Raw genomic sequence first — 19,087 nt, forward strand, 5'->3', positions numbered from 1 at the left:
TAGAACTACCATACGATCCAGCTATTCCACTGCTGGGTATTTACCCAAAGAACGTGAAAACACCAATGCATAAAGATACATGCACCACTGTATTCATTGCAGCATTATTCACAATAGTCAAGACTTAGAAGCAACCTAAGTGCCCAAAAAGGGACGAATGGATAAAGAAGATGTGGTATATATATACAATGGAATACTACTCAGCCATAAGAAATGATGAAATCCAGCCATCTGCGACAACATGGATGGACATTGACGGTATTATGCAAAGTGAAATAAGTCAGAGGGAGAAGGTCAAATACTGTATGATCTCACTCATTCAGTAGTAGGTAATAACAACAACAAACAAACACATAGAGACAGAGATTGGATTGGTGGTTACCAGAGGGGAAGGGGGAAGGGAGGAGGGCGAAAGGGATAATTAGGCACACGTGTGTGGTGATGGGTTGTAATTAGTATTTGGGTGGTGAACATGAGAACATGATGTAATCCATGCAGAAATCGAAGTATAATGATGTACACCTGAAATTTATACAATGTTATAAAACAATGTTACCACAATAAACAAAAAACAAAACAAACAAAAAAAACATGAAATGCCCCAGAAGATCAATTGTACCCCCAGGTGGCTATCCAAGACATTACTTTGACTATTATTCCTATCAGGACCCTTTCCATTCCACCTTAACTAAGATGGTTGTTATTCTTATCCAATACCCATTTGATTCTATTTCCCAATTTTACCTCAATCCTTACAACTCTACTGCCTTTACAGAGGCTGTATAAATGTCAACTTTTCTTGCCTTTTTCTCTTGCCAAATTATTTAACGTCTTCCTTCTCTAATTTTGAATCTTTTTTCCACTTATTTTTTTCTCTTCATTAAATAGCTTATTGCTAAAGTTCCTTTCTCCATAGTTTTTTGTTTGTTTTTTTGAGGAAGACTGGCCCTGAGCTAACATCTGTTGCCAATCTTCCTCCTTTTTTCCATTTTTCTCCCCAAAGCCCCAGTAGATAGCTATATGTCATAGTTGTATATCCTTCTAGTTGCTCTATGTGGGATGCCGCTTCAGCATGGCTTGATGAGCGATGCGTAGGTCCGCCCAGGATCCGAACCGGTGAACCCAAGGCTGCCGAAGCGGAGCACACGAACTTAACTGCTATGCCACCGGGCTGGCCACTTTCTCCATAGTTTTAATTTAAAACATTCATGAAGGGAGAACTAATATTTAAAACTATAATCCAAGAAAACTTTCTGGAAATAAAAGGCTTAATCTATATATCAAAAGAGCCCACCAGATATCTGGGAAAACCAATACACAATGATCTACTCTAAAATATATTGTTAAAATGATTAGATATTATTAATAAAGAAAAAAATCCTAAAGAAAGCAAGGCAAAAAGGACAAATAACATACGATGGTAAGAGAATTAAACTGGCAGCAGACTACTTAAAAGCAACATGCAAAACAAGGCAACAGTAGATGAGCATTTTCAAGAAATTCAAGGAAAGAAAATGTGAATGAAGTATTTTAAATCTATCCAAGCTATCTCTCAACCATCAATCATATTGAAAAAGTTTTATACATACAAGGGAATGCTGTACCCATGGACAGTTTTTGGGCAATCTACTAGAAGATTAGTTTCATCCAATCAAAAAAATGAGTGGGTAACTTTGGCAAAAAGGACAGAAGGGTGAAGCATTTAATATACTTAATTATATCTAAAACTAAAACAAGGCTGGAAATGAAGAATTTACAAATGATATATGTTCTGACAAAGTAAAGTAATGTGACAACAACAGTAAGGGAAACAGAAAAGCAAAATTAGCTCATTGATAGTGAATAAGTAGTAAGTGGAAGTCAAAAAATACCACAGAAGAATATCATACTAGTAGTAAAAGATTAAATATGGGAAAAGTGGGCTAAAACCATCTTTAAAAGCTATAAATACTAAGGTAATCACTACAACAAAAATATAAACTTTCATAAATAGTCTCTCTCCCCACAAAAACCTTAAAGAATATAAGATGAAAGAAAATACAACCATATAAAAGAAACACAGAAAATATAAATAATCAGTATTTACCATAGCACAGCAATGATGTTTATAAAACAGAAACTACAGGAGAATCAAGGAGACAGACAGAAACACACTATCAGTAGAAGACTTTTAAATACCACTGTTGATACAAAACGGATTAAGTGGACCAAAACTAAGTCAAGATATACATGACATAAATACTACAGGTAGATCTTTTAGACAGATATTAAACTTTACACTATGAAAATATGCTTTACACTCAAGCAAATATGAAAGACTGACAAAAAATGATCATCTTCTAAGTCAGAATAAAAGCTTCAGTGGATGCCAAAGAGTAAAATTATTATAAACAATACCCTGAGCATCTTGTCACAAGTCTAGACTTTAATAACAAAATTTTATTTGTTAAATAAAATAAAAATGGTCCTTCTACACAAAAATTTAAAATCTTCTATTGCAATACTTTTTGGTGAAGGAGAACTACAAACTTTCTAAAAAATAAAGATAATAACACAACATTTCAAAATTCATGAGGTACAATATAAAGCAGTGACCAGAGGAAAAATCATGGCCTTAAACACTTATGGAAGTATAAATGGTATTGGGAAAACTGGACAGCCATGTGCAAAAGAATGAAAGTAGAGCATTATCTTACACCATACACAAAAATTACCTCAAAATGGATTAAAGACTTGAATGGAAGACCTGAAACCATAAAACTCCTAGAAGAAAATATAGGCAGTACACTCTTTGACATCAGTCTTAGCAGCATCTTTTCGAATACCATGTCTACTAAGGCAAGGGAAATAAAAGAAAAAATAAACAAATGGGACTACATCAGACTGAAAAGCTTCTGCAAAGCAAAGGAAACCATGAACAAAATGAAAAGACAACTCACCAACCGGGAGGAAATATTTGCCAATCATATATCCACCAAGGGGTTAATTTCCAAAATATTTAAAGAACTTATATAACTCAACAACAAAAAAGTGAACCCAATCAAAAACTAGGCAGAGGATATGAACAGACATTTTTCCAAAGAAGATATACAGATGGCCATCAGGCACAGGAAAAGATGTTCAACATCACTAATTATTAGGGAAATGCAAATCAAAACTACAAGGGGTTATCACCTCACGCCTGTCAGAATGGCTATAATTAAGAAGACAAGAAATAACAAGTTTTGGAGAGGATGTGGAGAAAAGGGAACCCTCATACACTGCTGGTGGGAATGCAAACTGGTGCAGCCACTATGGAAAATGGTATGGAGATTTCTCAAAAAATTAAAAATAGAAATACCATATGATCCAGCTATTTCACTACTGCATATTTATCCAAAGAACATGAAATCAATAATTTGAAAAGATATATGCACCACTATGTTCACTGCAGCATTATTCACAATAGCCAAGATGTGGAAGCAACCCAAGCGTCCATCAACGGGTGAATGGATCAAGAAGATGTGGTATATATATATATAGTGGAATACTACTCAGCTATAAAAAAAGATGAAGTTGTGCCATTTGTGAAAACATGGATGGACACTGAGGTGTTATGGTGAGCTAAATGTCAGACAGAGAAAGGCAAATATCATATATGTGGAATATGTGGAAAATAAACAAATGCATAGATGAGGAGAATAGATTAGTGATTACCAGAGGAGAAGGGGGTGGGGGGAGGGCAAACGGGGTAAAGGGGCACATATGTATGGTGACAGACAAAAGCTGGATTGTTGGTGGTGAACACAATGCATTCTATACAGAAACTGAAATATAGTGATGTATACCTGAAATTTACACAATGTTGTCAGCCACAAGACTCCAATAAAATAATTTTTAAAAAAATTTAAAAATAAAAATAAATGAAATAGATCCCTAATTGAAGACAAAGAAAAAGAACAAAAAGATAAAATTAAAAGAGCAAAAGTAAAGACATAATAAAGGAAAATCAGAAATTAATGAGAGAAAAGAGAAAAACAATACATCTCATTAATAAATAAAAATCCAAGTTTGTTGAGAAGTTGACAAAAATGGATGAACTACTAGCTACCTTCATCAAGACAGAAAAAAGAGAAAGCAAAAATAAAAAATAACTCGAAGGAAACAACCATTGAAGTAGAAAAAATTTAAAAGTCATAAGAGACTACGATGCAGACCACCATAAAAATAAATTTGAAAAACTAGACAAATTGACCCGATTAGAGATAAACAGCTTAAACAACCAATTTCCATAGGAAAAAATAGAGAGTTACAAGGAACTAACCCACAGAAAAGCAGCAGAACCAGATGGTTTCACATTCAAAAACCAAATGGTTCCAATATAATAGAAATAGTTCTGGACCACAGAAAATGAAGTAACACCTCCAAAATCTTTTTATGAAGCAAGTAGAATGTTGATACCTAAATCAGATCAAAATAGTACAAAAACAGAAAATTACAGACCAATATCACTTATAAATAACAATATGAAAATACTACATAAAATATTAGTGAACACACTTCAACATCATATTAAGTAAACAATATACCATACAAAGTGGGATTTATTCCTGGAAAGTAAAGTTGGTTCAATATTAAAGGCACATCAATATATTACAATATATTAACAGATCTGAGAAAAACATATGATTATTTCCATACATGCTAAATAAGCCTTTGACAAAATTCAATACCCATTCCCTAAAAGCAAAAAATCCATTCAAGAACATGGGAATTGGTGGTTATTTCCTTAATATGACTATAAAGACACACACACCCACACACACGCACATACACATATTCACACATATGTAGACACACCTTAGTCCTAAAGCCAGCATCACATTTAATGGGGTAATACTTCAGGCATTTCCACTAAGATCAGGAAGAGTCAAGAATGGTCATTACCTTCACTCTATTTACGATGTACTAGACAACGCAATTGGACAAATCAGAAATATAAGGACTGAAAGAAGAAGGAAAACTATTATCTATTTGTATATGATATGACAGTTTCCTAAGAAAACTCTAGATAATCATCACTAAAACTACCTCAAACAAATTTAGTAAATTAACAGGATATAAAACGAATGCATAGAAATCACCATTGTTGTGTTGTGTTCATATACACAAACAATAATCACTCAGAAAATAAAATGGTAGAGTAAAACTGTGCTGACAATACCAACAAAAATGGTTTAATATTTAGGAATAAGCATAACAAGAAATGTGCAAAACTAATATTAAGGAAAGCTTTAAAACACTCCAGAATATAGAAATGTAAAACTGATGAAATACAAAACCATTCCTTGTCGTTGAATAGAATATCTAAACATCATAAAGATGTCAGGTCGTTCCCAAATTAATTTAAAAATTTAACAAAATTCCAATGAAAATGCCAGCAAGTATTTTTTTTAAATGAAGCTCGACAAAATTAGATAGAAAATGTGAATAGCTAGAATAATATTGAAAATCTACAAGCACTACCAGCCTAACTAGATATTAAAATATATTACAAAGCCATAGAAATTAATGCACTAGTATGGCAATGAAGCATAAACAGACAGACAAACCAGAAGGATTCAATAGAAAGTACAGAAATAAATTCAAGTACATATGGAAATTTAGTATATGATAAAGGTGGCATCTAATATCACTGAAGCATAGTTTTTTTTTTAATAAATAGTGTTGGAAAAATTAGAAAACCATTTAGAAAAAAATAAATTGGGTCCATACCTCCTGTCATGTAAAATAACAACTTCTAAATGAATACAGGATTTAAATGTAAAAATGAAACCATACAATAAAATTCATATAAAACCTGTCTGTAGAACAAGGTTACTAACAATGACTCAATATCCATAGTAAATAAAAGATTTATAGGGCCGGCCCTGTGGCTTGGTGGTTAAGTGCGCGCGCTGCGATGCTGGCGGCCCGGGTTCGGATCCCGGGTGTGCATCGAGGCACCACTTCTCTGTCCATCCTGAGGCCGAGTCCCACATACAGCAACTAGAAGGGTGTGCAGCTATGACATACAACTATCTACTGGGGCTTTGGGGGCAAAAAATAAAATAAATAAAATCTTTAAAAAAAAAAAAAAAAAAAAGATTTATAAATTTGACCACATTAAAAATTTTAAAAATTCACCTTCTACATGGCACTAAAACATCACAAGTATAAGCAAAGGACAAAAGGAAAATATTTGCAAGATATGTAACAGATGAAGGGCTAATATAATTCATATCTAAAGAACTCTTCAAAATTGAGGGAATAAAAACCAAAAAAATGATAGAAAAATGGGCAAAAGACATAAGCAGACAATTCACCAAAAAAATAAAACTAAAAATTTAAAACTGGCCCTTGTTGCTTTTGGCAATGAGGAAATACGATGGCTGGATTTACACTCCACTGCATGTGGGAAACTGGATAAAATGAAAGATACCAATGTTTTTGGATATTAAACAGGCAGCACAAGACTGAGATCCTTGAGAAAATGTACAAAGATTAGGTGAGCCCCACAGATACTCCAGCTTTCTGTCTGGTGACAACTCCAAGCTCAAGAACAGGAAGGGAAATCCTAACTGCAGTACAGCAATCCCACCGAGGAGATGGTGACTGAGTTCAGAGAGGCTCCACAAGAGCCTGAAATTGCAGAGAGGAGTTCAGAAGAGAAGGGGCAGAAAAATTTGCATAGGGATCTCCTTGAGTCTTATCTGTAGGGTAAAAGGTAGAGCAAAGGACCCATGGGGAGCAGGAAGAAGAACAATTCCCAGGGTACACACAGAGCTGGGAGAAGTTTGAGTTCTGACCAACCAGAGTGGTAAGTCCTCACAGGGAATTCAACAGAACTCACAGAACTTCACAGCCTAGAGGTAGGAATAACCTATCCATAGAGTATAAGCTACTATAGACCTATCTTAACAAAGCTTAAAAACAAGCTTCACAATGAACATATCGTCTCCAAGAAATTTAACTTAAATGAATAGACAAAAATAGATTAAAAGTAAGAGGATGGAAAAGATAGACACGCAAACACTAATTAAAAGAAAGGTGGTGTGGCTATATCAACGTCAGAAAAAGTAGATCTCCAGATGAGAAATATTACCAGAGAGAAAAACTCACATTTTATAATGATAAAGGAGACAATAAAAATCCTACATGTGTACCAATAACAGAATTCCAATATACAAAAACAAAAACTGACGGGGGGAAAAGGATAAACCCATAATTGTAATTGGACGGTTCTATACTCTTCTCAGTAGGGATATGGAAAATTTCAACAACTTGACCAACTGGGCCTGACAGACATTTATCACACACTCTATCCCCTAAATAGACAACAGAATACATATTCTCTTCAAGGGCTCATGAAATATTCAGCAATTTAGCCCATATATTCAGGCATTAAATAATTCTCAATAAACTTAAAAGTACTGAAATCATACAGAGCAGTTTTCCGACCACAACAGAATTAAATTAGGAATCAATAGCAGAGAGAAATTTGAAAACCTCCAAATATTTGGAAGTTAATCAACATACTTCCTAATAACCCAAGTATAAAAAAACAAATCACATTGGAAATTAGAAAATATTCTGAAGTTAATAAAAATGAAAATAAAAGAAAAATGAGTATTAAAAAGATCATTCATTTCCTAGTGAATTAGTGGCATCCAGTCAGAAGACTCAATATTGTTAAAATATTAACTACCTCAAATTAATCTATAGTTCAATACAATCTCAATTAAAATCCTATCACGTTTTCTGGTAGAAACTGACAAACTGATTCTAAAATATTATATATGGAATTGCAAAGCAGCCCTAATAGCCCTAATAATTTTTTAAAAAAGAACGAAGTTGGAAGACACACTACCTAATTTCAAGACTATGAAGCTACAATAATCAAGAGAGTGTGATATTCACTGTATGATACTGGAAAAGAGAAATCCAAAAACAGACTCATTCATAGATGGTCAATTCATTTTGACAAAAGTGCCAAGGCAATTCACTGGGGAAAAGATACTCACCTCAACATATAGTGCTGGAACAACTACACATATTTATGCAAAAAAAAAAAAAAAATGAACCTTGACCCTTATCATGTACCAAATACAAATATTAACTTGAAATAGATCAGGAATCTAAATGTAAGAGCTCTATAAGACTTCTTGAAGAAAACTTATGAGGAAACATTTTGTGATCCTAGTTTAGGACAGAAGCAGCACAAATCATAAAAGGAAAAAGAAAATCATAAATTGGATCTCATCATAATTAAAAACGTCTGCTTTTTGAACAACTTTGATATGAGAATGAAAAGATAAGCTACAGATGCAGAAAATACCTGCAAACAAATACATAACAAAGGGCTCTTATCCTCAAAACATAAAGCTCTCTTAAAATAAGAAGAGAACCTGATTTAAAAATGGGTACATTCAGTTCACCAAAGAAGATAAATGAGTGGCAAATAAACACATGAAAGATGCCCAATATCATTAGTCATTAGAGATAACACAAAATAAAATCACTAGATATGACTACACATCTACTGTAATAGCTAAAATTTTTAAAACTAATGAAACCAAGTGGTGGCAAGATGTGGAGCAACCGCAGCTATCACACATTGCTAGTGGGAACGTATGATGGTACAATCACTCTGGAAAACAGTTTAGCTGTTTCATTTCAAGTTCAATATATACTTCCACACGATCCAGAAATTCCACTCCTAGTTATTTACCCAGAAAAAGTTAAAACATATACCTATACAAAAACCTGTATGCGAATGCTTATAGCAACTTTACTCTTAATTGCCAAAAAGTGGAAAAAACACAAATATCTATCAACAGGTAAAGAGATAAGAAATTGTAGTAGTTTTCAATGGCATACCACCTATTATTAAAGAGGAATGAACTACTAACGAACTACAGCATGGATAAATATCAAAAACATTACGCTAAGTGAAGGAAGCCAGACACAAAAGAGCACATACCCTATAATTCCACTTATATGACATTCCTAAAAATGCAAAAAAATAGGGGCAGAAATCATTGCCAGGGGATGGGGGTGAGAGAAGGGGACTGACTGCAGAGGGGAATGAGAGAACGTTGGAGGATGACAGAAATGTTCTATATCTTGATTGTAGTGATGGTTATATGATATACATGTGTCAAAACACATCCAACTGTACATTTAAAAGGGTGAATTTTACTGTTTGTAAATTATACTTCAATAAACCTAAGCTTAGAAAAGTACGCAGACTTTTAAAGGCTTTTAATATATATTGCCAAATTGCCCTTCCATTAACCTAATTTCTTCTCCTACACCCATTTAACTTACATTTCCACTGGCATTCTACAAGTGCCTGACTGCACCCTCAGCAGCCTCAATATCATTGGATTATTATTTAGACTTTTCTTTTAAAGTTCTTTTAAAATGTCACCTCACTATTTTGATCTGCATAGCCCTTAGTTTTTTTTTTTTTTATAATTTTATTTATTTATTTATTTTTCCCCCCAAAGCCCCAGTAGATAGTTGTATGTCATAGCTGCACATCCTTCTAGTTGTTGTACGTGGGACGTGGCCTCAGCATGGCCAGAGAAGTGGTGCGTCGGTGTGCGCCCGGGATCCGAACCCGGGCCGCCAGCAGCGGAGCGCGGTCACTTAACTGCTAAGCCACAGGGCTGGCCCTATCCCTTAGTTTTTAACGATGGTGAACATTTCTTCATCTATTTCTCAGACAGTGGTATTTCTTCTCTGTTCTGTCTGTTCATTCCTTTTAATCATTGTTTTAGGGAAGTATTTAAGTGTTTTCCTAATTAATTTTCTTAGAGCTTGCTATATATTCTCAAATATTTGTCATAAATATATTTCCTAGTTTCTCATTTGCCTTTCATTTTCTCAATTTTTTAAATATACAAACATCTTAAAAGTTGAAATTTCTCAATATTTTCTAAGATTTTTCTTTTGTATTTTTATTTAGAAATTTCTTTCCTCACGCAGAATTCAGTTAGATACTCAACTATATTTTTTCTAATTTTTTGTAGACTAATTTTTTTAACTTTTTAAATCTCTGCTGTCTAGATATAGTGGCTACTAGCCACATGCGGTTATTTAAATTTAAATTAAAATTAAGCTTTTCCCCTAAGTTTTCTTCTAGTCTTATGGTTTCAGGTCTTACAATTAAGTCTTTAATCCATTTTGAGTTAATCTTTGTGTACCATGTAAGATAGAGTTCAATTTCATTCTTTCCCATGTGCTGTCCAGTTTTCCCACCACCATTTATTGAAGAAACTATCCTTTCAGCATTGTATATTCTTGGCATCCTTGTCAAAGATTAATTGATCGTATATGTGTGGGTTTATTTCTGGGCTCTCTATTCTGTTCTATTGGTCTGTGTCTGTTTTTATGCCAATAGCATACTGTTTTGATTACCATAGTATTGTAATATAGTTTGAAATCAGGAAGTGTGATGCCTCCAGCTTTGTTCTTCTTTCTCAAGATTGCTTTGGCTATTCAGGGTCTTTAGTGGTTCCATACAAATTTTAGGATTGTTTTTTTCTATTTCTATAAAAAAATGCCATTGGAATTTTGATAGGGATTGCACTGAATCTGTAGATTGCTTTGGGTAGTATGGATATTTTAACAATATCAATTCTTCCAATCCCCGAACACATGAATTTTTGCAATTAACACCAAAAGCACAGGCAACAAAACCAAAAATAAAAAAGTAGGACTATATCAAACTAAAAAGATTCTGCACATCAATGGAAACCATCAACAAAACAAGAAGGCAACCTACGGAATGGGAGAAAATATTGGCAAACCATATATCTGATAAGGGGTTAATATACAAAATATATAAGAACTCCATACAACTCACTAGCAAAAAGACAATTAATCCAATTAAAAAACGGGCAAAGAACCTGAATAGACATTTTTCCAAAGAAGACATACAAATGCCCAACAGGGACATGAAAAGGTGCTCAACATCCCTAATCATCAGGGAAAAGAAGATCAAAACCACAAGATATCATCTCACACCTGTGAGGATGGCTATTATAAAAAACACAAGAGGTAAGTCTTGGTGAGGGTGTGGAGAAAAGAGAACCATTGTACGCTGTTGGCGGGAATGTAAATTGGTACGGTCATTATGGAAAACAGCATGGAGGTTCCTCAAAAAAATTAAAAATAGAACTACCATATGATCCAGCAATCCCACTTCTGGGTATATATCCAAAGAAAAAGAAATCATTACCTTGAAGAGATTTCTGCACTCCCATGTTACTGCAGCATTATTCATAGTAGCCAAGATATGTAAACAACCTAAGTGTCCACTGACGGACGAATGGATTAAAAAAATGTGGAATATATATAGATAATGGAATATTATTCAGCCATAAGAAAGAATGAAATATGCCATTTACAACAACATGGATGAACCCAGAAGACATTATGCTAAGTGAAGACAGACAGACATAGGAAGACAAATACTGTAGGATCTCACTTATACGTGGTATGTAAAAAGTGAAACTTATAGAACCAGAGAGTAGAACAGTGGCTGCCAAGGGCTGGGGGGTAGAGGAAATGGGGAGATGTTGGTCAAAGGGTACAAATTTTTAGTTAGAAGTTGAATAAGTTCTGAGGATCATATGTACAGCATGGTGACTACAGTTAACAATGTTGTATATTTCAAATTTGCTAAAGCAGTAGATTTTAAGTGTTCTCACCACAAAACAAAACAAAAAAAGGTAACTATGTGAGATGATGCAACTTGATTATGGTAATCACTTCACAACGTATATGTATATTAAATAAAACTTTGTACACCTTAAAAAAATCATGTTGTACAACCTAAATATATGCAATTTTTATTTGTCAATCATACCTCAATAAATCTGAAGGAAAAAAGAAGGCGAAATTAAAAATTACTTAATAATTAATTAAAATTAAGTTAAATTTAAAATTCAGTTCCTCAGTCACACTAGCCGCATTCTTTTAAGACTATTTTTTAGAGTAGTTATAGATTCAATTTGAGTAAATTTGGAGCAATTTAGGTAAAACTGAGTGGAAAGTACAGTGAATTCTTATATACCCACCACCCCGCCCCCCATCCCCCAATACAGCCTCCTCCACTATCAACATCCCATATCACAGTATTACATCTGTTACAATGGATGAACCTGCATTGACACATCATTATAACAAAAGTCTGTAGTTTACATTAGAGTTCACTTTCAGTGTTGAACATTCAATGGGTTTTGACAAATTTGTAACAAATGTATAATGTATCCACCACTGTAGTATCATACACAACAGTTTCACTTACCTAAAAATCCTCTGTGCTCTGCCTATTCATCCCTCCCTTGCCTCTAACCCTTGGCAATCGCTGATCTTTTTAGTGTCTCCACAGTTTTGCCTTTTCCAAAATGTTATATACAGATTTTGGAATTGTTGGAATTATGCTATGGAATTATTTTACTTAGTAATATGCATTTAAGTTTCCTTTATGTCTTGTCATGTCTTGACTGGTCATTTCTTTTCAATGCTGAGTAATACTGCATCGTCTGGATATACCACAGTTTATTTATCCATTCACCTATTAAAGGACATCTTGGTTGCTTCAAGTTTTGGCAATTACAAATAAAGCTGCTATAAACATCTGTGTGTAGGTTTTTGTGTGAATACAAGTTTTTAATTCCCTTGAGTAAATACCAAGGAGTGTAACTGCCAGATCATACGTTAAGAATATGTTGAGTTTTGTGAGAAAACAGCCAAACTGTCTTCCACAGTAGCCGTACCATTTTGCATTCCCACCAGCAATGAATGAGAGCTCCTGTTGCGCCACATCCTCGCCTGCATTTGGGGTTGTACCACCCAAATTTCAAGTGCTTAATAGCCACATGTGCCTAATGGCTACCATACTGGACAGTAACATACAGAATATTTCCATCATCACAGAAAGTTCTACTGGACATGCTGCTCTGTTTAAAACTTAATTGTTTATCCAGTAGAAGAGGAGCTAACGTGACAGCTTTTTATTTTTTTTCTCTGCATAAATCCATCCCTTCTCCCATTGGATTTTGATGGTTCTTTATTTATATTTGCTCAGAAGTTCAAATTCCTGATCAACCACTTCTTAACTATATGCCCATTAGCAAATTTTAACCCCTCTGAGTCTCAGTTTCCTCATCCTAATTACTTATTAATTTAGTGCATTAAATTAGATAAGCAAGGTAAGGGCCGGCCCCGTGGCTTGGTGGTTAAGTGAGCGCGCTCCACTGCTGGCGACCCGAGTTCGGATCCCGGGCTCCCACCGGCGCGCTGCTTCTCCGGCCATGCTGAGGCCGCGTCCCACATACAGCAACTAGAAGGATGTGCAGCTATGACACACAACTATCTACTGGGGCTTTGGGGGGAAAAGTAAATAAATAAAATCTTTAAATTAGATAAGCAAGGTAAGATAACTTACAACATTCATCATGTTAAGTGCTCATTTATAAACTCTTCTGGGTTAGGATTTTTTTTTTGAATATCTCAATATGGTACTTTGAGGACCCTTACTGAAAGCAAAAGCTTAATACTATATTTACCCGATCTGGATTTTTGTAACCCAAAAGTAGATTCGCTGCTTTTATATCACCATGAACATATTCATTTTCATGTATAAATTCCAGTACATCCAACTGTGAAAAGAAATATATGTTATACTGATGTCTATTTAGAACTCATGATCAATTTAAACATTTTGAATACAGAATAACATATATTTTTCATATTAACAATGACAAAGTGACCTATTGCACAATTATGTATTTATCTGTGCTAAAATATCACCTATACTGATGATAGGTGGTTGCTCATGCTGGGAAAAAGGTTAATAAAATGATCCTCAAATATCAAGTGTTTTAACTGAACCTTTGATGGAAGGAAAACAAGATTCAATAATGCCTATGCTCCTCACAGCCCAGTGGCCAAATCACACTGTGCAGAGGAAAAACACAATAAAATTAGAGATCTACAGTGAAATAATCATGAAGCCCACTCAGCAATTCCTCACCCACGCAGTATTATAAATCAAGTTTTGGAGATCCCAGAACAAAACACCATGTCCATGAGCACAGAAAAAGGCATTCTTCCTCTGTATAGCAACAGAAAATACCTTAGCTTCATCTTTGAAGCCCTTGAGCCTCACATGTTACCTACATCTAGTGTTCAATAAACATTTGCTGGCTGGCTAGATGGATGAATGGATGAATGGGAAAATTAATAAGTTCTATTTGCCACATTCCAACCTGGTATGAGTAGTTTCATTCTATTTAAAATGGCAAAAATAAAATGGAGCTTAGGCAAACCAAACACAAACAAGATAAGACAAATATGTGGTATAAACAAAATGTGTGCATGGGTGCTATTAAGATTTCATTGCTTCTTATTTGGCAAAGTGTATATTATTCATTGCCATATTAATTACTGCCACCACCCCAAACTCATAATAAAAACTTTATAGCACCCCCATACCATCATATGTTTAGTATGGAAAAGAATATATTTTGTCCTGGTTTGCATTGTTATAAATATAACTAACAGAAGAAAGGTTACTCTTATAGCAATGCAAGCTTGCTCTGATATGTGAAACAAAGCTGTCAGGAAAAAAACTCAGACTGTAGAACCAATGCCTAATTGAGTTTGTAGTGCCAAACACAGCACATTCTGTCACTTACAGAGCCCACTGTTATCAATTTCACTAAAATAGCCTCTACTCTCAATAAGTGACATTTCTAGGGCAATAATCCTTCATTCTCTGATAATTCCACAAAGGGCAACGATTTGTATATTGTAACAAGTAAATAATCTGAAAACAGAGCATGTGAAATAAGTCATTCCTTCTTACCATTCGGATACCTAGCTGCAGGACAGTTGACTTTTTAAAAGTACCATGCTGGTCTGAGATCTTCTGTAAATCTATTCCTAGTCTTTCCATTACCATGAATCTGTAACTATAAGAAGGAGACATCAAAAACAGATCCTAAGATAGCGATGCTTGAAACCGTCTATTTATGAATTTGAAACAAGGAAAAATACCCCCAACCTAACAATGAAGAATGATGCACTCTGAACCATTAGAGAATGAGTGTGCATTAACAATCTTGCTGTTCTTTTGCAGAAAGATACTACACAGCATTTACTTTGCAGTTAGTCTTGTAGCAGAAGAGAATGCTGTGCCGAACCACTTGTGCCGTCTTAGATCATGAAAAGAGAACAGTCTTTCTAAATTAAATAGTCTTGAAGTTAATTCATTTTTACTCCATCACCTTCTTGCCACATGGGCTTGAACAAATTATTTGTCCATACAGAGAATTTTTTCTTGACCTTATAAAATCATACTTTCTCTATACATTTATAAACATGGTGTTTTTAAAATGCACGTCTTCCTTTTCTTTTTCTGTTTGGCACCTTTGCCCCTTCTCTTCTTCCCTTGACTTACGTACCCACATCAGCCCCTATTTTATATCCACGCATACACACACGAAGACAGACATACAGGAATCCTTGTCTTTGTTTTACAAAACTGTGATCGTATTATATGCACTTTTCTGCATCTTACTTTTTTCAATAGTATCTCACTGAAATCCTTCCAAGTCAACTGGTATAGCTTGAATTGATTTCTTCAATAGGCTGCATAATATTACATGATATGTATGTACCATGATTTACGCAGCCAGTCAGTCCTCCATTGGCAGCCCTTTACTTTGTTTCAAGATTATTGTTTGTTCATTTTGTTTTTATTTACAGCATTTAAAGACCATTTGAGCAAAGCACTGATCTCAGAGCCTATTTTCTCACCTACGGGGAAAAAAAATATCACCTATCTTTAAAGGCTACTTAAAGGACAAAATGGGTACCTAAAAAATGACAGAATTTTTTCACTATTAATGAATTATTTATATGTGACGACTAGCCATATTTGGTGATTTTAAAAGTATTTCTTTAAATTCTTTGTTGTGCCTTTTCTCAAGAGATGGAGATTAATAAATTCTGGATAGACTTAGTGACTTGCTTCTAGCAAAGAAAATACAGTAGAAATGATGGGATATCACTTCTAAGATTAGATTATAAAAAGGCTGTGACTTTCGTCTTGGAGGCATGCTCTTGTGTATGTGTGCTCTCTTTCTCCCTCTCTCTGTCTTTCAATTACTTGCTCTAGAGGAAGCCAGCTGCCATGTCTTTATAATACTCAGGCCGCCTATGTCTCTATAGGCTCCTACATGGTGAGGAAGTGACGCCTGCCAACAATCACATGAATGAATTTAGATGCAGCTCTTCTTAGGCCTGCTAACAGCCACAGGAGTGACCTTGAAAGCAGGTGCTTCCCGAGTCGAGCCTTGATGTGACTGCAGACCAACAGACAGCTGACTACTTCCTCATGAGAAGTCCTGAGCTAGAACCATCCAGGTAAGCCATTTATAGATAACTGACCAATGGAAACTAAGAAATACTAGTTTGTTGTTACAAGCCACTACGTTTTAGGTAATTTTGTCTATAGCAACAGATAACTAGTAGACCACAAAAGAAATAGTTATAAGACAATATTTGATTATTATAAATCCATTTTACCTTCTTCCCTTGAATTCAGTAAGACCAGATCCATAAAACAGAGGAATTCCTAAATAATCAAGTTGTTTCAGTTCTATCCATTTTTTGACTGCAAAGATAAATTTAACAGGAAAAAAGACACATATTTTTTAGAAAGGTATTTATTACTTTTTGCATAGATGCTAAAACTTATTTAGCTAACCTCAATAGAACTTAGACCTTCTTAGAAATTTTTTTTAAAAATCAAATGTATCTATCTAATGGCTTCAAATTCTGTTTATCACTATAATTAACACAAAAACATATACAGAAATTTTAAATTAAATAAATTTTAACCAAAAGTAGTCATAGTCATAAAATGCATTGGTATTATATACACAAATGTTTCTATTCACAAAAACAACAAGATCATTCCCTTACATGCTAGTTAATTTTTAAATATAAATATGTTAACTTCCAAAGCACGAATAGAGAGATGGCTTTTTTCTTCCCTATAACTTAAAAATCTAAGGCTATGGTAGTCGAAAAAATAGGAATTGGGCAGAAAAACCACCTTACTCTGAAATTATGTTATACAGAAATTGTTTTGATTAAATTTAGTTTTTAAAAAATCAAAACCACTTAAACAATCAGGTAATTTATTTAATTTTTCATTCTTCTACCATATACGATGTTTAATGTTTTAAGACAGCGCTACTGATAAACAATCAAGTTTAATGGATTCTATTTGTCACTCTGACATAGTTTAAGCAGTCAGTAAAGACCATAGTCTTAATGTTTAGAAGGTTTTATTAAGGAAAACAAAGTTAATTATTGAGGCTAGACTCATCATTCTTTTTCCTAAACATAATGTAAAGGACCTTGACTATATAGTCATTACTCATATCAACTTCCTAAAAGCTTTAGTTAGTCCATTTATTTCATAAAGTATTTATAAAATGCTTTTAGTCTTCTTCAGCTCTGCTCATATTCATTTCACATTCAAATCCTCTAATTGGTAGTTCTTACATCTGATATCCAGCTCCAATTAATTTCCCAACATTCAAGTTTCTAACATTTTAACTTATTTTCTAAATCGTCAATATTTAATCATCTCTATATACCTTACTCTAATCCATTCTATGATCATTTCTTCTGTTTATATATCTACTGCCCATTTGAATGCCTTTTTCTTACATCCTCCCTATCCAAATGGTTTTTTGTGAAAGAAATAATTTCATTCTAATATCTTTTACGCTTAGAGAACTCTCGGCAGCTTAAATCAACAATCCAACATTTTATGTAAAGTAGTAGAAATAACTTTGACTTGAAATATATAACCACCCATTATGTATGTAATATCAAGATTTGTACACCATCTGTCTTGTTTTTAAACACTATAATAGTTAACTGTATCATTTTATAATAAAATTTCTAATTGAAAAAAATTTTCCAGAAGGCTAGAAAAAGACAAAAATATTAACATTCACTCTAGCAAGCATATATATGGAAGTACCCTGCTTTGCTAATTTTACTTACTACAGTCTTTTTTTGCAGCTCTTTGATAAAATTTAAGTTCTGAAAATAATGGGCCATTTTCTTGATATTCCTATAAAATAAAAGAACAATTAATTTTATTAGGAAAAAATAATCTTAAAGATGGAATTAGTATTTCCACTGTGAAAGAATAAGTATACATATGTAATATATAATAGTACTTGAATCATTTATTATGAAACACAGGTACCAGGTTTCCACTAAAAATCTCAGAGAAGCACTAAATAAACTTGAAGAATCTCATTTTTAAATTTAACATATTATAATGCTATCCTATACAGTCTTACACACAGAAGCAGTCTTTTTTTTTTTTTTTATAATTTTATTTATTTATTTTTTCCCCCAAAGCCCCAGTAGATAGTTGTATGTCATAGTTGCACATCCTTCTAGTTGCTGTATGTGGGACGCGGCCTCAGCATGGCTGGAGAAGCAGTGCGGCGGTGCGCGCCCGGGATCCGAGCCCAGGCCGCCAGCAGTGGAGCACGCGCACTTAACCGCTAAGCCACGGGGCCCGCCCAGAAGCAGTCTTCTTATGGAATGAATTTATGAAAAGCACTGAGAATCGAATACACACACATACTTAGACACTCAACATGTACCAACATGTACGTCAGAGTGGATATACTGCAAACTACCCTGTGGTTCATTCAATACATGACAGCTTTACTGAGTGTCTACTATATTTCATTCATTGTACTAGGCACGGAGGATATAAACAAAAATAAAACCTCATCCCTGCCTTTAATGACCTTACCATCTGGAGTAGAAAGGAAGGGAGAGCAGGAGGGAGAGAGAGGATAGCTAGCTAGATAAGATACAAGAATAATAGATGTCAATACAGAAGAACAATGTTCTCTAGTCTTTACATTTTAATAATGTGAAAATATAACATTAGGTTTATTGATAAGTAAAATTATGAAAACTAAGGTGAGAAACATTTTTACAA

At 34.1% G+C, this 19,087-nt stretch overlaps 1 protein-coding gene across 5 annotated transcripts in view; it reads right to left on the bottom strand.

The window, feature by feature from the left end:
• The window catches only part of VRK2 (VRK serine/threonine kinase 2), a 110,443-nt gene that overhangs the window by 62,023 nt on the left and 29,333 nt on the right, over positions 1–19,087 (bottom strand). For all 5 annotated transcript variants that reach the window (XM_014791487.2, XM_087436717.1, XM_087436719.1 and 2 more), the window contains exons 4-7: positions 18,124–18,193; positions 16,627–16,714; positions 14,903–15,008; positions 13,602–13,694 (exon numbers count right to left, since the gene is read on the bottom strand). In XM_014791487.2, coding sequence (XP_014646973.1) covers positions 13,602–13,694; positions 14,903–15,008; positions 16,627–16,714; positions 18,124–18,193 — 357 coding nt within the window. The remainder of the gene's footprint in view (positions 1–13,601; positions 13,695–14,902; positions 15,009–16,626; positions 16,715–18,123; positions 18,194–19,087) is intronic.

The sequence above is a fragment of the Ceratotherium simum genome, chromosome 11 (genome assembly GCF_057802395.1).
Source record: "Ceratotherium simum simum isolate JZ-2026a chromosome 11, ASM5780239v1, whole genome shotgun sequence".
NCBI lineage: Eukaryota > Metazoa > Chordata > Mammalia > Perissodactyla > Rhinocerotidae > Ceratotherium > Ceratotherium simum.